General features: G+C 43.5%; 1 protein-coding gene across 1 annotated transcript in view; it reads right to left on the bottom strand.

The window, feature by feature from the left end:
* Positions 1-408: 408 nt before the first annotated feature.
* Positions 409-23,145, bottom strand: part of LOC121990913 — a gene marked incomplete at its 3' end in the record, with an annotated part of 58,359 nt that continues 35,622 nt past the window's right edge. The window contains exons 3-6 of the mRNA XM_042544962.1: positions 3,230-3,561; positions 2,364-2,581; positions 1,252-2,159; positions 409-474 (exon numbers count right to left, since the gene is read on the bottom strand). Coding sequence (XP_042400896.1) covers positions 409-474; positions 1,252-2,159; positions 2,364-2,581; positions 3,230-3,561 — 1,524 coding nt within the window. The remainder of the gene's footprint in view (positions 475-1,251; positions 2,160-2,363; positions 2,582-3,229; positions 3,562-23,145) is intronic.

Below are 23,145 nucleotides of genomic sequence, written 5' to 3'. Positions count from 1 at the left end.
AATATATCGGGGAGCTAGCTTACCTCGGAGACCAAATCTCTTCACCCCTTTCGTGGGTGAAACTCTAAGAAATACATGATCACCAATGGAGAACTCCAGGGGTCTCCGTCTTTGATCAGCATAACTCTTCTGACGGTCCTGAGCCTCTGACATCCTCCGTCTGATAGTGCGAACTAACTCTGCATCCTGCTGAGCTCTCTGAGGTCCTATCAGCTGGGCCTCCCCAACCTCTTCCCAGAGGATGGGTGTCCGACAAGGCCTACCATACAACGCCTCAAACGGTGCCATCTGGATAGCCGAATGATAGCTGTTGTTGTAGGCGAACTCCACTAATGGCAGGTGGTCCTCCCAACTGCCTCCGAAGTCCATGACACAAGACCTCAGCAAGTCCTCCAATGTCTGAATGGTCCGCTCTGACTGCCCATCTGTCTGCGGATGGAATGCCGTACTGAAACGAAGCTGTGTGCCCAAGGCCTGTTGCAGACTCTGCCAGAATCGGGACGTGAACCATGGGTCTCTATCAGATATAATGCTCAACGGAACTCCATGCAATCTGATAATCTCTCGACAGTATAACTCAGCTAATCGATCCAGAGAATCAGTCTTCCGGATCGCTAAAAAGTGTGCGGATTTGGTTAATCGATCAACGATTACCCAAATCGCATCATGGCCTCGACGAGTCCTAGGCAACCCAACCACGAAATCCATAGTAATGTGCTCCCACTTCCACTCGGGAATAGGGATCCTCTGAAGTAATCCAGCAGGTCTCTGGTGCTCAGCCTTCACCTGCTGACAGACAAGACATCTGGCTACAAACTCCGCGATGTCTTTCTTCATACCGTTCCACCAATAGGAACGCCTCAAATCATGATACATACGGGTCCCACCTGGGTGGATAGCAAATCTAGAACGATGCGCCTCCTGAAGTAACTCCTCCATGACCGGGTGAGACTGAGGTACACATAATCTGCCTCGGAAATAAACAATACCCTCGTCATCTCGTGTAAACTCGGTCTGCTGTCCGGAAGCTATCTGGCTGCCAATGAACTGTAAATGCTGATCTCCGGCCTGGGCCTCTCGAATCCTCATCCTGATCGACGACTGAGCAACCATGGTAACAAGAATACCCTGCTCTGTCCGTCCCTGCTCCTCAAGGCCCAACTTGGCGAATCCCTGAATCAAGTCCGTGACTGTAACTCGATGACAAGCTAAAGTCCCTCTGGACTTCCTGCTCAGTGCATCAGCAACCACATTAGCTTTACCCGGATGGTAGCTAATAGTACAATCATAATCCTTCAGGAACTCCATCCATCTCCTCTGTCGGAGATTGAGTTCCTTCTGGGTGAAAATATATTTGAGACTCTTATGATCAGTAAGAATCTCAAAAGTAATGCCATAAAGATGATGTCGCCAAATCTTCAAAGCAAAGATAATAGCGGCTAGCTCTAAATCATGTACTGGGTAGTTCTTCTCATGCTCCTTCAACTGACGAGAAGCATAGGAGACTACCCTACCGTGCTGCATCAAAACAGCGCCCAAGCCCTGAAGAGATGCGTCTGTGTAAAGTACGAATCCGTCATCACCAGAAGGTAAAACCAAAACTGGTGCTGATACTAATCTCCGCTTCAGCTCCTGGAAGCTGGTCTCACAAGCCTCTGACCACGTGAACTTCACGCCTTTCCTAGTCAGACGTGTCAATGGCATAGCAATACTGGAGAAACCCTCAACGAATCGTCTATAATATCCAGCCAGTCCCAAGAAACTACGGATCTCCTGGACTGACTTCGGCTGCTCCCAGCTAGTGATAGCCTCGATCTTCTGAGGATCTACTGAAATACCTCGGCTAGACACCACATGTCCCAGAAAACCAACTGAGGGAAGCCAAAATGCACACTTGCTGAACTTCGCATACAGATGATGTCGTCGAAGAGTCTCCAAGACTATGCGAAGGTGCTGCGCATGTTCCTCCTCGGAACATGAATAGATCAATATGTCATCGATAAATACAATCACAAACTGATCCAGATACTCCAAAAAGATACGGTTCATCAAATCCATAAATACTGCTGGAGCATTGGTAAGCCCAAATGGCATTACCAAAAACTCGTAATGTCCGTATCTGGTGCGAAATGCTGTCTTCTGAATATCAGAATCTCTAACTCTCAGCTGATGATATCCAGACCGCAGATCAATCTTAGAATACACTGATGTATCTCTGAGCTGATCAAATAAATCCTCAATCCGTGGCAAGGGGTACTTATTTCTGATAGTCACTGCATTCAGCTGCCTATAATCGATGCACAACCTCAGAGTACCATCCTTCTTCTTGACGAATAGTACTGGAGACCCCCACGGAGATACACTAGGGCGAATAAATCCCCTATCTAATAACTCCTGGAGTTGGACCTTTAGTTCGTCCAACTCTTTCGGTGCCATACGATACGGAGCTTTCGATGCTGGTGCAGTCCCTGGAATCAGCTCAATAGCAAACTCCACTTGCCTTCGAGGAGGCAAACCTGGAAGCTCGTCCGGAAATACGTCTGGATACTCCCGGACCACTGGAACGTCTGAGAGCTGAGGGCTACTGCTGTCGTCAGTATTAATCAACGATAATAGAAATCCCTGACATCCATGTGATAGCAGTTTCTGCGCCTGTATCGCAGAAATGGTCGATATCCCATCGTCTCTGATGCCAGTGAAATCCCAAGAGGGTTGGTTCGGGGGTCGAAACGTAACCACCCTCTTCTGGCAATCAACTGTGGCATGATAAGCAGACAGCCAATCCATTCCCAGGATAATATCGAACTCGACCATCTCCAGTACTAACAAATCTACGGTGAGTATGATGCTACCAAAATCTAACGGACAACCTCTGACCTCCTGAGTGACATCCAAGGTATCCCCAGATGGTAAGGAGACGGTCAGTCGTCGTGGTCTATGAGAAGGTAGTCTACCAATCTCTCTCATAAATGCACAAGATATAAAAGAATGTGAACTACCTGTATCAATTAGCATATCAGCAGAAAATGCATAAAGTAAAATCATACCACGGAAAATGGATCCGTCGGCCCACTGTGCGTCCTCTCTGGTGACCGCGTGTACTCGTCCAGCATCGGACGGTGGTAGAGGCGGTAGCACTGCCAAAGGCTGCTGCGTCGAAGTCTGAGCCTGCCACTGAGTCGGTACTGGATACTAAGTCAGAGATGGGACTATAGGCTGCAATACGTACTGAATCGGTGGCTGGGGCTGTAACTGATACTGCGCCAATGGCTGAGGCTGCAACTGATACTGCTCCTGAGTCAGATACTGAGGTCCCGAAATAGAACTCTGGGACTCTATAAGGACGCCAGAACGCTCCTGACCCTGAATGCCATAAGCAGCTGCTGTAGGGGGAGCTGTCTTCTGCTGGCGATGCGAAGATTGGGCTTTCGGCCCCCCTCGCCGAGTCCCGGACTGACCAAAATGTCCTCCCGCAACCGAAACCCCGGAGGCTATATGCTGAGTCTTCAGCGAACAATCTCGGCTCACGTGCCCGGGCAGTTTGCAGTAATAGCAAACTGACTGTCCCAAAGTACACGCAGAGGTGATGTGATCTCGGGATCCGCATCTGGTGCAGAAAGGGTCACCAGTGGACTGTTTCCTGTTCTGCTGGGCAGAGCGGGAAGGTCCAGATGAAGATCGTCCTGACTTCTGGGGTCGGCCAGATGACCCAGAAGTACTCTGACCCGTCTGAGTGCGACTGCTCTGCTGCTGTCCCGCAGTCTGTGGCTGCTGGCTCTGTCCGGAAGTCCGATCAGTCTGCTTCCTCTTCTTATCTACATTCACTCTCTGATGAGTAGACTCAATCATGAGAGCTCTATCCAGTGTCTCGGTGTATGATGAAGTACTAAAACCAGAAATCTTCAGCTGAAGATGCCCGTCTAGTCCCTGGACAAACTGAAGCATACGAGATCTGTCATCGGCAACTAACTCAGGATATAATCTGGTCAACCGATTAAATTCAGCATTATACTCCATCACTGAGCGGTTATTCTGCCGCAGACTAAGAAAATCCTGCCGAAGAGTCATCTGATATGCTCGGGGAAAATACTGACTCTCGAATGCCTCCCTAAATCTCGTCCAGGTAATATGCTGATCGCCTATGATGGAGCGCTGTGTGTCCCACCAGATCTCTGCCCCATCTCGCAGGTGGTAAGCAGCCAGCTCGGCCTTCTCCCACTCGGAGCAGGCCATGTAAAAGAACGTCCACTCCATAGTCTCAATCCAGGACTGAGCTATGCTCGGATCAGTCTCCCCGCGGAATAATGTGAATCGGCTCTTCGCCGACTCTGCTAAGGCTGGGATCCGTGCACGTGCTGTAACTATGTCAGTGGGCATCGCTGCAGCACTGGGCAGAACCACTGGGACTACTCCTATAGGTAGTACTGATGGCGGAACTACTGAGTAGACATATGTAGGGGCCACTGAAGGTACGGTGGGTGGTACCGGGTAAGAAACAGCCGGTGCCGCCGGTACAAGTGCCGAATATGTAGTAATCGGCACATGGGTCTGCGGTGCTGAGTACGCGGTAGCAAGCACGGCTAGAGGGGGTGTCGGGTACTCTGCGGGTACAGCTGATGGGGGAGGTGCTGAATATACCAACGGTGGTACCACTGGTGGTACAGTCGAGGTAAGTACCTTTGAAGTCGGAACTATCGGGATCTGAGACGCAGACGTACCCACAATGACCTGAGGAGTCTGCCCCTGACGGACCGGCTCAGCCCTCGCAGACCTCTCTGAAGACTCTGTCTCAGGAGAATCTAACGGCCTCTTACGTGGCCGCCCACGTCTCGGTGCCGGTACACATGTAGGTGGCATATCTGTAAGGAAATGTTACCCAGATATCACTACAGGTATAAGAACTGAAAAATTACCTAAATTACCTATTCGTCGTCTGGATATATCCTGTCGCTGCTTAGCCCCAAATAGAACCAATAAAACCTGGTCAAAATACCTCGGAATTCCGAAACGAGAAAATCGACGGAAATCCGGACAAATCCGAAAATATCCAGATACGCTCGTAAACTCCAGAAAACAAAAATCCGAAATCGGAGCCTAGCTCTGATACCAAATAAATTGGTATCAGATAAACCTCGAAAATCCAAAACGAAGAGCAAGTATCGTGAGCCTAGCTCTGATACCAAATAAATTGGTATCAGATAAACCTCGAAAATCCAAAACGAAGAGCAAGTATCGTGAGCCTAGCTCTGATACCAAATAAATTGTCACGCCCCAGGTAGTCCCTGTCCGAAGAAATTTCGGCAGCATCTCCCCTGTACGGCGGACAATATGAAGCTCAGTATACATATATCTCTATACCTCGGCCACACACGGCCGGAATAATACAATACAATTAAGAAACAAACCACGCAGTTTATATCAACATTCCACACAGATATAATATATGATCAATCCACGCAGTTTAATAAGGAAAGACGATATAGAACCTCGAAGATATATGTAAACAGCCTACTCCACTACAACGAAGAAAACAAATCCACGAAGTAATGAAAATACAACCGCAGCGGAAAACAAAAGTAGCAAACCCGAATGTTCAATGTAAAGTCCACAATACAAACCCACAATACAAGTATATAAGATGCAAAAGCAAAATATAATCCGACAAAGAAAATCCTCGCGATAATGGGGCTAGCGACTGGAATCTCTCCTGACGGCCTCAACCTGAAAAATAGTAACAACGGGGTGAGTTCAAAGAACTCAGCAGGTAATCCAATAGATATGTACAGCAACATATAACTACCAGTAATATCCTAAGGTACAGTCTCCTAAACTATAGGATCAATAGTACAGTTCTCTAACCATACAACCTACAGTACAGTTTCCTAACAGTACAACCTATGGTACAGTCTCCTAACAGTATAACAGATATGCATAGCTGAAATAAACTGTAATAACCAGCAATAGGCATAAAGTACAGTGTATAGCAAGAAAAATAAGAAAATGCATAACTGAAATAAACTGTACTCACCTGCGAGGCTTGTGCAACTGACTGTGAACATACATAGATAAAAATAGTCAGTGAAAAAGCATATAACCTGTATGCATGTCAATCATATGCAATCACCAAAATGCATCAATCATAAATAAGGCAATCTGTGTATATGATGCAAATGACATGTCCTGGTCACCCCTACTGCCATGCTCAGCCGTCTCACACACAATGGTGAGACCGAGTGGGTAGGGCTGTGACAACCGTGCACTCTGCCGTCACTACCCCTGATGAGTGACCGAGTGGACGGGATGCTGTCGGAGTACACCTATCCTCCTGCCTCAAACATAGTGAGGGAGCGTAACACTCTCACCTCCCGGTACGCAATGACGGGGAGGGACCCCGGTGTGCTACCACGCTCCTGTCACGCTACCCATGAGCGTCCTAGCGGAGCACTACCGGGCAATCTACCCTACACACCCTGAGTGCTGTGCCACTACCCATGCAGTGAACACGTTGTGTGCGAGTCCATGTAGCCGGCCGACGAGCTCAACAATAATGGAGTCGTCAATCGCCCAGCATGCAATCATGCAATATGGTGCATGCGGCTACAGTATGTCATACCTGAACATAGCCTCCTCCATATATGTGTGTGCCCAAAAGGTAAACACATATATATAACCATGATATAAACAGCATAAATCCAAAGACATCACATATAACAATGATGTAAGTATCATGAATCCAAGAGCATGTGTCACACATGTAAAGCAACTAATCCAGTAGAGTAGAGCACTATAGATATGCATCTCTATGAACATATATACACATGGCAAGAGATAAAATATCAAATCCTGAAGTAAAGCAACTAGCAGATGAAGCATGTGATAGGTATCAACTAGCTAAGACCAGGGAAGAAATAATCTACTATCTACCACTAGTAAATATATATAAGCTACACATATCATAAGACATTATCAAAAGATAAGTCAAAGGGTACCCGTCTCAAATAGAAGGTACAATCCCAAATCCGAAGTCAACATCGAGACGCCTGTCTAGAATCAGAATCCTGTGTCAAACAACATATATATTTTATTTAGCTAAATCCAAATGAAATAGCTAAATAAAATTCCCAAAACTAAATTAGGGCAAAACCCTAATCACCACAATCACAACTTACCAATTTAAATCAAATGGTCGATTAGGGTTAGTTACCTAGTCCCTAATCACCAATTAGAGTATAAATCCAACGGTTGACTAGGGTTAATTACCCTAACCCTAACCATTCCATTAGATTTATTCTACCCAATTAAATCTACACAATTTAACAACTAATTACAACCAACATAACCCTAATTCATCCACAACAGGCATAACCATCTAAAATAACCAAACTACATGATGATCTACAACTAAGATCAATTATCTAAAACAAAGAGCAAAACCTAAACACCTCACCTCGATCAAGCTGCTGTTGATGTTGGATCTCTGATGGATGGGTGGCTGCCAAACCAAAAACAAACAACCTCACAGCCTACAGAACCTCTCTGCTGGATACACCTCACGATCACAGAACCTCACAACCCTCATCCATCGATCCGCAACAATCCGATACTTCCTTAATCAAGAACAATAAAGCCATCACAAAGGAAAATCAATCTAACAAGATCCTTGAATCCAAATAATTCCAAACATTACCTTAATTGATCGTCTCCAGAAAATGTCACCCGATCTGATTCGTGAAGTAAAGTATCAAAGATACTACTGACCCCCAATCAGCCAGCATCTGCCAAGATCTAGCACCGACCACGAACCTAGGGCACGATTTGGAGAGAATCAAGAGAAGAAGAAGAATTATTGACTGTGCTAGGGCACGAGTCGGAGGAAACCCAAAGAAGAGGAAGATTCGATTAAAGCTAGCTTACCTACGCCGGGGATCGAGCGGATCTGGATCGATCCAGTGGCGTCGACAGTCAAGTAGAAGAGACATCGGAGATTGAAGGAGGCGACAGACTTCCCTCCTCGCTCCAAGACCCGATCTCCGCCTGCGACGCCGAGAAGATGAGAGAGATAGCCGAGAGCAGAGACGCGAAGGAACCGGGGAGAACAGAAAATCAGCTGCTAGCGATGTGCTCCTCCGGCGACTCGGTGAGAACGATCGCTGAAGATGAAGGGTTTCCGTCAGCGTCGATTTCTCCGCGAGAGAGACAGAGAGGAGTAGGGAAGAGAGGGGAGATCGGGGAAGGAGGGCTCGGGTTCGGCGTTTGGGAAATAAAGTGAAAAAGAAATGGAATTAATAATAAAACATTTCCTCACTTAAACGGGTATCCCAAATAGGCTTTAATCCGAACCCGAAATGATCCCCTCAAAAACCCGTCTTACGAGCTCGGAAAAATTCCTAGAAAATTTCTAAAAATTCCGGAAAAATTCTATAAGGCTATTTCTCAAATAACCCTATTTATTTAAATTTTCCGAGATCTCACAAGAAGTTTGAACGAAAGTTTGGAAGAGGAGGTGCAAGGGTAGGGGGCGCCCCTGCCCCCCTATATATAGGGGAGTCCGGGCGCCCGAACCTATTCCGGGCGCCGGGGGTCAAGTGGGGCGGGGCGCCCGGATCCCCTCCGGGCGCCCCGGGTCCGTATACCAGGGGCGTCCACCCCTGGTTTTTGACTCCGGTATTGAATTTTTTTTTAAATAGAAGTTTGAGAGTTAGAAAAAAATGTAAGTTTAAATTTTAGGATAATTTTTAGGTAGAAAATTTAGTTTAAAACAAATAAGTTTTAATTTTCAAAATAATTTTTAACGGAAAAGTTTTAAAATAAATTTTTAATTTTTTAAAATAAATTTTTAAGTTTAAGTTTTAATATATTTTTAAAATGAATTGTTAAAAAAAATAAGTTTTAAAATAACTTAAAAGAAAAAGTTTTTAAAAATAAATTTTTAAGTTTAAGTTTTAATATATTTTAAAATGATTTTTTTAAAAAAAAATTATGTTTAATTTTTAAAATAGTTAAAAAATTTTAAAATATATTTTTAAGTTTAAGTTTTAATATATTTTAAAATGATTTTTTTTTTAAAAAAATAAGTTTAATTTTTTAAAATATTTTTTTTAAGAGAAAAAGTTTTTTTAAAAAATTTAAGTTTTAATAAATGAATTTTTTAAGTTAAAAAAAATAAGTTTAATTTTTAAAATAATTTTTAAGAGAAAAGATTTTAAATTTTTTTTTTAAGTTTAAGTTTTTATATATTTTTTTTAAAATTAATTTTTTTAAAAAATAAGTTTAATTTTTAAAATATTTTTTAAGAGAAAAAGTTTTAAAATAAATTTTTAAGTTTAAGTTTTAATAAATTTTTTTTTAAAATTAATTTTTTAAGTTAAGAAATTAAGTTTAATTTTTAAAATAATTTTTAGGAGAAAAAGTGTAAGATATCGCAAAATTCTATAATAAATATTATTGGATGAAAAATTTTATTGGATTTTTTTGGAATTTTTAGAATTTTTTCGGGATTTAAACGGGGCCCATATGACTCGTTTTGAAGGGATGAATCGGTGGGACTAAGCGGAGCTTGTTTGGAATACCCATTTAAGTTGGGAGTTAATTAAGAGGTTAACTTAGGATTTAATTAAGTTAACCTAAGTATTTAATTAAAAACCTTAATCCCTAAATTTCCCATTTCTTCTCCCGACGCCCATTATCGTGCGACATCCTCTTCCCCGACGCCGACGCCGACACCATAGGGAGCTGATCGCTGCGGCTGAGCATCCTTCTCCTCCGTCGGTGGAGTTCGTCCGACGGTCGTTCTTCCTCCCTAGTCGTCGTATCTGTGCAGGCAATATCTCGATCGAAAGAGGGGAGATTCGAGCCCTAGATCAAGGTCGCCGGCGCAAATCCTCCCTTCCAGGGCTGCCACCATCGTCTCCGAGCCACCCCGGTCATCTTCCCTTCTTCACCATTGGCGTAGCCCCTCCTTTCTCTCGATCTCGTGGGAGCCGATCGCTCCTCCTCATCGGATCTTGGACCAAGGAGGTCCAACACCGTCTCCTTCCACCAGAGCATTTTCTACCTTTCTCAAAGCCCTGCTCTTGCCTGGGTCACCATCGTGTCGCTCTCTATAATGCCGGTGTCACCCTACCTTCTGCCGTTGCTCATGATCACAGCAACAGCGTTCATCCAAGAGGAGTTTATGGAATTGGATTGATTCTTGAAGATAATTGGTTAATCCTAATATTAAATTTGGGCATTTGATCTTGATGTAGTGTTGATTTAGGGTTGTTGTTCGGTAGGCAGTGGCTTCGCTTGGCTCCAGACTCCACATTTCTGATTGTTTGTAGCCATGGCCACCGGATCGTTTTACTCTAGGTTTCAGTGGCTACAACCGAAGGTTGGTGAACCTTGTGGTGGTGAGGGTAGCTGGACAAAACGAAGCTTTGTGCCGTGGTGTGGAGGTAACAAACAGTAATCATTTTTCCATTGTTGTATTAGTATTTGATTAAGGGAAGTTGTTGCAGAATCCAGATTGAGGTAAGGGGTTGTTGAGGTGAGTTTTGTATTGTGGATTATGGCTTCAGCAATCCTTTGCTGTATAATGGATTTTCTAGATTGATTCTTGGAGAGATAAGTGTGTGTATGTGCTCTTGTAGTTTCCGGATAGGGGATCATAGTGTTGTGAGCTGCTGAATTTGCTGTCAAAATCTCACGGTAAGTGTTTTCCAGAGAGATACACCTGTTATCCTCATTTGTATGTGCTAAATTAGGTTTCTAATGGGTTGTGGGGCTTTATTCTGCTTAGATTTATGAGTAGTGTGATGTAGATTGGATGAATTATTGTGGTTGGATTAATTGAGGTGGATGAACTATGTGGATTTGATTCATTTATGTATTTTGGAGATTAGGTTGCATTTCGATGATGAATTGGTTAATTTGTTGTGGTTGTGGTGATTGGTTGATGTAGATTGTTATATGATCATTCTTAGGATCATTTGATGGATTAATAGAGTGTGGATTATGTTGAGATCTAGAAGGAGTGTGATTAAGGATTGTTTGGAGGATTAATCAGAGATCAGATTTGAGTGGAGTTATCCTGATTGGGTGGGGATTTTATTTAGCTATTTTAATTCATATGAGTTTGGCTAAATAAAATATATATATTGATTGATGCAGGACCTTGATATGGGACGATTATCACGACATGAGATTTATTTTGGACACGATCTACAGATAAAGGCGGGTATTTCTTCCTTTGCCTTTATGTATTTTCTTTGAGCTTAGTGCATGGTTGTTATTTGTCGGATTAGATTATTTTACCTTATATCGGGTTCATTTGCTGTTTTTCCTGCTTGATACTTTTGCTTGAGCTTAGAGATGATCTAGTTATATCGTATACAGTCTCTACTCTTGATTTCTACTCTGCTGTGATTACGCGTGTAGAGTATGTATTGTAGGGATTGTTGAGTGGTTGGATTTATCACGCTGATTTATGCATATAATGTGGATTGTATGTAGCTTGGTATGTGTTTTAGGAGTCATCATGTTGACCCTACATTTGCATGTTGTATGTACACACGTGTTTGGTTATGTACTTTTGGAGGAGTTGTGTTGATTGTATGTTTATGGTTTATGCACGTGTCTGATGTGTTTATTATTGGAGGATACATGTTGATTGTACACGTGGGGTTGTGTATGTGTGTCTGTTGGGGTTATTGGAGATTTTTGTTGACTATACATGTGTAGTTATATACATATGTTTGGTGGGATATATGGAGGTATCATGATGATTATACTCATGTTGTGGGGTACTTAGGTGGATTTAGAGTTGCATGGATGATGACAGTGTTCGTATCATGATTATATATATATCATGTTCATCATTCATTGCATTGCTGACGACTATTGTCTTCCTTGTGGTGGAGAGAGTCGTCAGTCGTTTGTAGATGTCCTTTCGACCACTGTTGGAGAGTAGTAGCTTGGAGCTAGTCCTGTCGCGCTCATTCAGCCGCTCAGTGTTCTGTCAGCCTCGACCACTCTAGAGTAGTGGGTCTTGAGGGTACAGTAGGCAGAGAGTTTGAGTTATGAGTGGTCAGGGACCCTTAGCTATGTAGTTATATAACTACTTAACTGACCGTCCGCTTTGGCCGCCTATAGCGGTGCATGTACTGGAGGCTAGTACGGTTTGTCACGGACCCAAGCCTCTCGGCCATACAGGGGCGTGGTGTCTAGAGAGGTGGCGGGGGTGACCATGGAGAATGCATGCACATTTGCATTTGATGCGCGGTGCATCGTTGGAGGTATATTTGCATACATGCCTAGTAGATACTAGTTGCATGTGTTTGTGGTATGTTGCATTTGTTTGCGATATGATTGTTGCATATGGTTGTCATGCTGCATACATGTCATTTATTTTACATGTATTTGCAGTCGTATTTATATTGCACAGGTGTCACGAGTAGGTCTGTTGGAGATATGGTGAGTTTACTGATCATTGTACCAGGTGTTGATTCCAGATTGGGTATGTATCTATCATTATGTCGGTTGTGGTTTGTATAGTATGTATGTCAGGTTAGTAGGTCTGATATGTTTAGATGCATTGATTATGATAGTAGGATCATATTCTTTGATTCCCTACTGAGACTGTATACCTTTGATCTCTATGTTTATGTATAAACCATGCACTATCTTTTCTATTACCCGCTGAGTTACCTATACTCACCACCGCATGTATATCTTTATGTTTTCAGGTAGATGGTTGGAGTGTCGCTCGGAGTATCCTGTCTGCCGGGTCCTACGTCACATCCGAAGGTCGTTTATGGTTTTGTATATGTTTTATTTGTATTTGTTGTATTTGGTGGGTTGTTGTATTTATTGTATAAAGCCTAGCCGGCTAGCAGCGTCTTGATTGTGTTGTATTGGGCTTTCCGTTTTCGTTTTTCCGCTGTGTTGATTTTTTTTTAGTACAGCCGTGTGGGCTGTTATTAGAACTGCGTGGTTGTGTATATAAATATTCCAGCCGCATGTGGCTGATGTATTTTTCTTGTATTGATGTTTCAGATTGTCACCGGTACAGGGGAGATGTTGCCGGATTTTTGTCTGGCAGAGACTCCTTTGAGGCGTGACAAAAAGAATTAAAAAAATTATGATTAATTTTAATTTTAATTTAATTTAATTTAATTTTAGTTAAATTTAATTTCAGTTTAATTTTAATTTAATTTCCTTAGTCATCTCACCCGATCTATGTTTTCAATCAGGGAATCCTATAATTTTGTGAGATGAATTAGATTCAATTTTAGAATTTGTTTTTAACTTGTGTTAGATTCAGGTTTAGCTTTGGGTTCAACAGATAGGCATTCTCTGGATAAACTTCTGGGCTATGGTGAGTCACTCGGACATAATTAAAGTAACCATGCCTTCGAGGTTTTCCAAATAGTCCTATCCACTGGACTTAGTACAAAACCCTGGTCTAACTGGTTAGGATCCATAAAGGGTAGCTTCGGTCAGTTCCACTTAGCCAAATGCACCAGGTCGAAGCCATATCTTCCTAGACATGCGTAGACTAGGCTTCCCTAATGTACTATGATCCAAACTTTCACCAGTACCAATTTTCAAGTTAAATTTGAACCCTTTTTAACTAATCCTAATTACCAAGTCGGGTAGGTTGGTTAGGGTTACCCTGCCGGGTAGGTTAGTTTTGGAGGTGCCAGCTATTCTGGAGCCTCCCCTTGAATTGATGGTCATTTAATTTAATTTTGTTCTCGGTTTATGTCTATTTCTTTTGTAATTATATTTTACTTGGTGATAGTTTACATTTTGTTGAGTTTTAATATGTTTAATTTTAAATTTTTTGGTTCAGGTTTGTATTCTGGTTTTTGATTTGGTTTATTTGATTTTATGTAATATATTTTATCTTTAGGGATATAATATTGGTTGGGTCCTATTTGCGTGGTCAAACACACTTTCGAAACCCAGGCCTTATTCGTTTGTTTGTATTGGGTTATTAATGATTTAAACGTTTTATTTGAGTTCGACTTATATCCGAGTCCGGTTTTATTATAACATGCTTTTTGATTATTTAGTATTAAGTCTAAATTTTTTGATCTAGTAGTAAATTTTTCTAACATAATTTTTAAATTATTAATTTCTAATTTTAAAGATGAATTCTCCTCCTCAAGTGTTAGATCTTGAGTTGGTTTATTATTTACAATTTGTTCCTTGAGGATTTGATTTTCCTCGAGGAGCAATTTGTTTTCATTTTCAAACATAACTAATTTATTATTTAAGCACGAAATAATTTTAAAAAATTTCCGGTTTAAGTTTAGGAATACCTCTTCGAAACCTTCAGAAACGAGTACGGACTCGTGGCTCGATTCGGGTTCGGACCCGTCTTCCGATTCATCTTCCGACTCAGCTTCGCGGGCCATCAGCGCGAGGTGGCTCTGGTGTTTTTGATCTTCAGCTTCCGACTCTTCCGAGGAGGAGTCGTCCCACGTCGCTTTGAGGACCTTCTTTTTAGTCGGCTTCGGTTTGTCGATCTTTAATCTCGGGCACTCGTTCTTGTAGTGGCTCTTCTTGTTGCATCCGAAGCATGTCACGCTCCTCGATTCGGTTGGAGAATTGATCTTTTGAAGGTCCTTCTTGCTGAAGCTTCTTTTTCTCTTGGTGAACATCTTCCTTACCAGGTTCACCAGGTGTTCTTCATCTTTAGAGTTCTGGTCAGAGTCTTCTTTCGGTTCAGACGTGTTCTTCTTTTCTTTTGAGGAACCTGCAAATAAGGCTACACCTTTCTCGACCCCGGCGTTAGTTTTTTCATGCAGTTCTAATTCACAAAAAAGCTCATCTAATTTTAATTTAGATAAATTTTTAGAGATCTTGTAGGCATCTACAATAGATGCCCACAAGCTGTTGCGTGGAAAGGCGTTTAGGGTATACCTTATTAAGTCCCGGTTCTCCATTTGGTGCCCTATTGCGTGGAGTCTATTGAGAATGTCTTTAATTCTTGCGTGGAGTTGGCTGGCCGTTTCTCCTTCCTGCATTTTTATGTTAAAAATTCTATTTAAGAGCAAGTCTCGTTTTGTTACCTTAGCGTCACGCGTTCCTTCGTGCAGCTCGATCAATTTGTCCCACAGCTCTTTGGCATTCTTATGTGGTCCGACCCGGTTTAGTTCTTCTCTAGTCAATCCCACTGTAGGGTGTTGATTTCCTTGTTCTCTGTTGATGTCTTATTTTTTAGGTCTGTTGTCCAATCTTCTAGATCCAGTAGATTCCCGGAACTGTCTATTGGTATTTTGTAGGGTCTTGTGACGCTCATCCACTGATCGAAGTCTGTCTTGAGATACACTTCCATTCACTTCTTCCAGTACGGGAAATCATCCCCGTTGAAGAGGGGAGGTCGCACTGTGCTGAAGCCCTCGATTTGCGATATTTTTAATCTGCACACAAAAAAAATATAGAGAGGTTCCAAGACTTGTTCTTGGATTAGTAGTGCGGGAAGAATTTAAATAAAAATAACTAAGTTGGTGTTGCATCAATTTAGTTTTACTTACGACGGAAACAATTTCCAAAAGGGTAATAATACACGTTTGGATCTTTACGAAAAACTGAAATCCGAAAAAAAATAAAAAGAAAATCACCCCCTTGTTGGTGGTTGCACCAAATCAGAGCGGCACCTGCTCTGATACCACTTGTTGGATCGTGAAGTTTCGCTAGAGGGGGGGGGGGTGAATAGCGATTATAAAAATTTCGACAAGAGTAAGCGCAACGGAAAAGAAAACAAGCTAAAGAGAACGCAAGGATTTACTTAGTTCGGAGCATTTGGCGACTCCTACTCCAAGGCCCGCACACAAGGGTGCTTTCGATGGGAAATTCACTAGCAGTTCAAAAGTTATTACAAACTAAGTACTAAGAATGCTAATGAAAAAACAATTAAAGCAATACCGACAAAATAAGAGACTTAGAAAAAGGAAGCAGCGCGTTTGTCGGAGCTTTGCAGCGTCGCAGGAGCACGGAAGAGCAGATCGCCAATTTATAGTTGTTGTTGAAGCTCCACCCCTGCCCCTTCTTTTATATGAAGCTCGGGGCACCTCGGATCCCTTCCGGGCGCCCTGGTGGGACGTGGCAGGTCCAACCAGTGAGCTCCACATGGCGACGACGTGTTTGGATAAAAATCGCCTCCCCTGCGCCCGGCTCCCTTCCGAGCGCTCGGACCTCCGGGCGCCCGGACCTCCTTTCTCCAGAAGACTTCTTCTCCTGCAAGACAAGATTAGTCCGAGGCAAATATATAATTTATAACCTGTAAAACAGAGTGTTAGTTCAGTTTATAGTTTGACAAAAGTAGTATGACTTAGATTCCGTATTTCCAAGGCCGGAATCTAGTCACGATCTCGTCTTAGATATCCGAAATGGATCTAAGCCGGATCAACGCCTAATGTTCCCTTCCCGAGAACACGTCCTCACAGTCACTCCCTTTCAGTGACTTACCTTTACTCACCTGCCAGACTTCCAGTCAGCCCTTCGACCCGTCTGGACTTCTCGCCAAGCGTCCGGTCAGCCCGTCGACCTGGTTGGACTTCTCGACAGCTATCCGGTCAGCCCATCGATCTAGCTGGACTTCTCGCTAAGCGTCCAGTCAGCCCGTCGACCCGCTTGGACTTCGTGCCAGACATCCGGTCAGCCCGTCGACTTGTCTGGACTTCGTCTACACACTCGTTCAGAGTGTTAGATCACGACAAACCTAACTTAACCTGATTTGTCATTCATCAAAACCTGAGTTAGACCTTAGTGCTAACCGCACCAACATCACCATCTACTTCTCTTTTATAATACTTGGTGAATGCAAAAAAGGAAACATTTAAAATTAAAACCTTCCTATTATGTGTGGCTGGCCCTTATTTAGGCAACAATTAAGGAAAAATTTTAAATTAAAATATCTCTTTTAAACCATTGTGGATGACTACAAAAAAAGAAAGATTTTAAAATTAAAATATCTCTTTTAAACCCCTTTGTGGATGACTATAAAAGGAAAGTTTTAAAAATTAAAATCTATTTTTTAAATCCCTTGGAGGATGGCTATAAAAGGAAAGATTTTAAAAATTAAAATCTCTCTTTTAAATCCCGTGGAGGATGTAATGCCCGAAAATTCTCAAAATTATTTTAGAAATATCCTAGTATTTTTCTGGAATTTTAGGATATTTTTCTGGAATTTTTGGAGTAGCGGAAGTAACAAAAATAAACAGAAAACGAAAACTGCTTAAGCGGGAATCGAACCCGAGACCTATGGTTTAAGGGATAATGCTAGTAACCAGTTGAACCCAGCAGGGCCGTGCTGAAAGGAAAGGGATTCAATAATATTTATGTTAGGTTTGGGCGGAAATTACCACTTAATATAAATAGGAAATAAATGAGTGAAGGGTTATTTGGATCGTGATTTTCCTCTCCTCAAACCCTCACCGCCGAACCTTTCCTTCTCCTCTCTTTCTCTCGGCGCCAACCACAAGGGAACTTAGGGTTCCGCCCCAAGGGTCCCAAGGGTTCCTTCCGGCGACATCTCGGACACGAGGACGCTCCCCTCCGTGAGAGGAACGCGTGGACGCGAGAAGATCGTCGAAAGGATCGTCTCCACCGGAAAACCGGCGATTAGAATCGTAAGAAACTTCGAGCACGAGGTAAGAAACCCCTCACCTGCAGTATAAGTAGCTTCCGTTTGGTTTTCTATGCATTAGTTCAGTTATATGCAGTTTTTTCGACACAAAGGGGTGCATTTAACCCTCCTCGCAGGTTTAGGGATTTAGTGAGTGCCTTTGGATGGGCCGGACACGTCTTTACCCCCTTCAGTAGGAGGTTTTGATGTTGTCGGGTGCCTAAAGGTAGTCTCCCTAATAGAGAGGAGAGTTAAAGCACACTAGGTGTTCGATTAAATGATTAGCTTAGAAAAATGCAACTTAAGCATTTTTGATAGCTCAGAAAATGCAATGGGAGCATTTAAGATAGCTTAGTCAGCCTTATTACAGCTTTCATGGGACTACGGTCCAATGAGTGGGCTCCCACAGTCGCCTCTAGGTTTAGATAACCTACCTCTGGGTTCAGATAACCTAGAACACAGCAAAATAAGCAATTAGTAGCTATATCCAGTATTTTATTTTCAGTAGGCACTGTACTGGACCAGATGTCCATTGGGTTGGGCTCCCACAGTCGTCCCTAGGTTCAGATAACCTAGTAACCCTACTAAATTCGGGACTTGCAAACCCGGGTCTAGTTAGGGATGCACGCAAAGCAAAGTACAGTTGCCGTGCCTAACAACAACATGATTACTATTTTCACTTATTACGATAATAGCTTCCAAAACTCATAATCTAGTTACGTGATCATAGTTATGATCAGTTTTAACTAGTTTCAGTTTCAGTTTCAGTTTCAGTTTCAGTTAGTTCTCCTAGTTGATACTATGAGTTAGCTCCATGCTTAGATTTATTATGCATGCTATGTTTCAGTGTTTATGCCATGTGATTTCAGTATGCCATGCTTTAACAAACTTAGTTCATGTTTTTAAATAGCATTCTTTAAAACATGTTTGCATCGTTGCATGTTTTAGTGAGGTAGATGGTTTCTTACTAAGTCTTAAGCTTACAGATACTTTTTCCTTATACTGCAGATAAAGGTAAAGGGAAAATGGATTAGCAGAGGAAGCTGGAGTTCAATGCAGAGATGGTGTGTGTGGCAGGAACTTGGAATAAAAGATCCTTAGGGGATCTAGCAAGCTTAAACAATTGAACCTTTAGTATTTCTATTTTCACGCACTTTTAATTGTTAAATGCTACGAACTAGTAAACCATGCTTTATATCCAGTTTAGAATGCTAGCTTTATGTCATTAGAATTTATTCTATGGATTGTATAAGTGAAATGTGAGATTTTGGCACGAACAAGTGCTGAAATCAGGGGCTCTGATTCGAAATCAGAGACCCAGATCGGTCTACAGATCGATCAGAAGTGGGTTGTGCTACTGGATCGGTCAGCTGACCGATCCAGTCGCGAACAGAGAGTTCGCGTCTGTTATGGATCGGTCAGCCGACCGATCCAGACGCGAACAGAGAGTTCAGAAGCTCACTGATCGGTCAGCCGACCGATCAGAGAGCCACTGGATCGGTCAGCCGACCGATCCAGATGCAAACAGAGAGTTAGCGTCTGTATGGATCGGTCAGCCGACCGATCCAGACGCGAACAGAGAGCACAGAAGCTCACTGATCGGTCAGCCGACCGATCAGTGAGCCACTGGATCGGTCAGCCGACCGATCAGTGTGCTCCTGGATCGGTCGGTAGACCGATCCAGCCGCGCACAGAAGCCATACAGCTTATGGATCGGTCAGCCGACCGATCCAGAGCTTCCTTCCGTGCCAGTATCAAGCTGGATCGATCACTGGATCAATCCGACAGCCCAATTGACCCATGGATCGATTGAAATGCCTGATTACAGCTAGCAGGACATCCGAGAGGCATTGAATATCTCCCCTAGCATGTGTACGACTCCTAGGTACACCTAGAATATTAAGTTCAGTTTACAGTAATCAGTTTAGTAAAATTTTAATCAATCCAGATTTTCCGTAATAGTAATTTAGCACAGCATTACGTAACGATCGGCCTCGCAGCCTAGTCAGTAGGAGGCGAGTCGTTACAGAGTGGTATCAGAGCCGTGTTCCATACTTCCTACACACACATCAGCATTGAACCTGCAGCTTCCAAGTAAGAATACCTCTACTTTATTTATGTATCTTGCTTTCTTGTTATAGCTCATGTTTATAGATATCTGATGCATGTTAGTATGTGATAGTATATAACATGATAGCAATAGTTATACAATTATGATTGTATTAGTTATGCAAGTCCTGTCCGCTATGTCATAAGAAATGGCACGAGGACGCCCAGTTAGAAGGACACCAGCTACTGAGCCCCAGCATGAGGCAGGCAGTTCAGTGCCTCCCCCAGACCTTACAGTGTTAGTGGCTCAGTTACAGCAGCAGCTAGCTGAACAGCAACAGGAGATAGCCACCCTCAGGGCTAATCAGCAGAATACCCCCACAGTCACCCCGGAACCAAATCTGACGACTCCAGTGGTCTTAGAGGTTCCACCAGTCTAGCCTGCAGCACCAGCACTAGTAGCCCCAGCAGCAGAGGCAAGGAGAGAAGCTTATCTGATCCAGTGGCAGAGAGTCAAGCCAGAGAACTTCTCAGACACTAGTGAACCATGGGATGCACATGCTTGGTTCAAAACACTGGAGAGTACGATGGAGCTTCTGGACTGGCCAGAACATGAGAAGGTGAAGTGTGCCTCCTTCTACCTGACAGGGGATGCACGCGTGTGGTGGGAGAGAATCAGAGCGAAGCGCCCAGTGAACCAGATGTTATGGGCTGACTTCGAGAAGGAGTTCTTTGAGGAATTCTTTCACATGCGGGTCACGAACCGCCACTACGACGAGTTCACAGAGTTTCATCAGGGCAACCTTTCAGTGGAGGAAGCCGTGAAGAAATTCAACAGGTTGGCTCATCTATGCCCAGAACTAGTCAGCACAGAAAAAGAACGAGTCCGGTTGATGCTCAAGATGTGGCTGGCGGCATCCACAGGCCGCAAACCACCGAAGAACTAGTCAGCAGCGCCTTGACCACTGAGCACTACCAGAATATTATCAAGCAGCAGAAGCAAATCCCCTCAGAACCTAAGGGTCAAGGTGGCTCAGGTACCCAGAAGCAGCAGGGTCACAGCTCTCATTGCTCTAACTGGAAAGGGAACTCCAGTAACAAGCGTAAACCAGGGAGTTACTCAAAAGGAGGACCAGCCAGCAAGCAGCCCAGTTATCCAAAGTGTGCTACTTGTGGGAAATTCCATCCAGAAGTTTGTCGTAAGGGCACACGAGGATGCTTTGAATGTGGACAAGAAGGGCACATGGCTAAGCAGTGCCCAAACAAGACTAGTCTTCCTCAGCCACAGCCGATTCAGTACGGAGGCCAGCCAGCACAGTTGCATCAGATGCAGGCCGCTCTAGATGGTCCACACATCAGCCAGGGCAGATTAGAAGCCCCTCCAGCTATGACCAATGCGAGGATCTACTCACTCACCAGAGAGGACGTAGCAAATGCCTCAACAGTTGTTACAGGTCAGATTAGTATTTTTCAACAAATAACAACTGTCTTATTCGATACTGGGGCAACTCATTCTTATATAGCCAGGGCATTCGCAAACAAGTTAGCAATACCTCCAGAGGTACTCAGTAGCCAGTTCCTTACGACATTACCTTCAGGAGAAATCATGACATCCACGCACTGGCTCAGAGCAGTGCCAGTCATTATAGCAGACAGAGAACTCTTTTGTGATCTGATAGTGCTAAATATGACTGACTACGATGTCATCTTCGGGATGGATTTCTTGATCAAATACGGTGCCTCCATCGAGTACCGTAAGCAGAAAGTCATATTCTAACTTGAAGCAGAAGCACAGTTCGAGTTCATCGGAGAACCCATGAGAAAGGCCAAGAGGTTTCTCTCAGCTATAAAGGCACAGAGACTAATGGATTCAGGGTGTACGGGATTTTTAGCACATGTAGTCAGTACCAGTCAGGACAAGGACCAACAGCTAGCAGAAGTCCGAGTCGTATGTGACTACCCAGCAGTCTTCCCTGAAGATCTACCAGGCTTAGCGCCAGACAGGGAGATCGAATTTGAGATAGAGCTCATTCCCGGTACAAATCCTATCTCCAAAGCGCCTTACCGCATGGCTCCAGCAGAACTGAAGGAACTTCATGAACAACTACAGGAGTTGCTTGACAAAGGCTTCATACGCCCTAGTCACTCACCATGGGGAGCACCTGTATTGTTCGTGAAGAAGAAAGACGGGAGCATGCGCCTGTGTATAGACTACCAGGCACTGAACCAAGTCACAATCAAGAACAGGTATCCTCTTCCCAGAATAGATGACCTGTTCGATCAGCTAAAGGGAGCAGCAGTGTTCTCTAAAATAGATCTCAGATCAGGTTATCATCAGGTGAAGGTCAAAGAAGGGGACATACCGAAGACAGCATTCAGGACCAGATACGGACACTACGAGTTCGTAGTCATGCCCTTCGGTGTGACAAATGCTCCAGCTACTTTCATGGACCTCATGAACAGGGTATTCAGGGAATATTTAGATGAGTTTGTCATCGTGTTCATCGACGACATCCTTATCTATTCCAGAACTCAGGAAGAACACGCAGAGCACCTGAAGACAGTATTGCAGACCCTTCAGCAGAACCAGTTATACGCCAAATTCACGAAATGTGAATTTTGGTTAGATCAGGTGTCCTTCCTGGGGCATATCATTTCAAAGGATGGTATCATGGTAGACCCCAGTAAGATAGAAGCTGTGAGCAATTGGAAAAGACCCAAGAACGCCAGTGAGATCAGAAGCTTTCTGGGATTAGCAGGTTACTACAGGAAATTCGTAGAGGACTTCTCCAGGATTGCCTCCCCACTGACAGCTCTTACCAGAAAGAACAGGAAATTTCAGTGGACAGAGGACTGTGAGAACAGCTTCAGCGAGCTCAAAAGGAGATTGACCAGTGCTCCTATTCTAGCTTTACCAGAAAATATAGATAGCTTCGACATTTACAGTGATGCCTCCAAATTGGGACTAGGAGCAGTACTGATGCAAAATGGCAGGGTGATAGCCTATGCCTCCAGACAACTCAAGGATTATGAGAAGAATTACCCTACTCATGACCTTGAGCTTGCAGCAGTGGTGTTCGCTCTCAAAATTTGGAGACACTACTTGTATGGAGCTCAGTGCAGAGTGTATACAGATCATTAGAGTCTGAAGTACTTCTTCACTCAGAAGGATCTGAATATGAGACAGCGCAGATGGCTAGAGCTGGTCAAGGACTACGATATAGACATCCTCTACCACCCAGGAAAAGCCAATAGGGTAGCAGATGCACTTAGCAGGAAGTCCAGTGCTACCTTATTATCTCTAGCAGCCATATCACCACCCCTACAGAAAGAGATCATAGATTTCGGTCTCGAACTCATAGTCGGACATCTCTCTACTATGACCTTAGAGTTGACCTTGCTTGGTGACATCCAGACAGCTCAGGAACAGGATCCTGAAATTCAAAAAATCAAGCAAGGATTAGCAGGAACAGAAAGCG

Source organism: Zingiber officinale, chromosome 6B (assembly GCF_018446385.1).
Source record: "Zingiber officinale cultivar Zhangliang chromosome 6B, Zo_v1.1, whole genome shotgun sequence".
NCBI classification, from domain to species: domain Eukaryota; kingdom Viridiplantae; phylum Streptophyta; class Magnoliopsida; order Zingiberales; family Zingiberaceae; genus Zingiber; species Zingiber officinale.
This window is presented reverse-complemented; position numbering and strand designations above follow the sequence as displayed.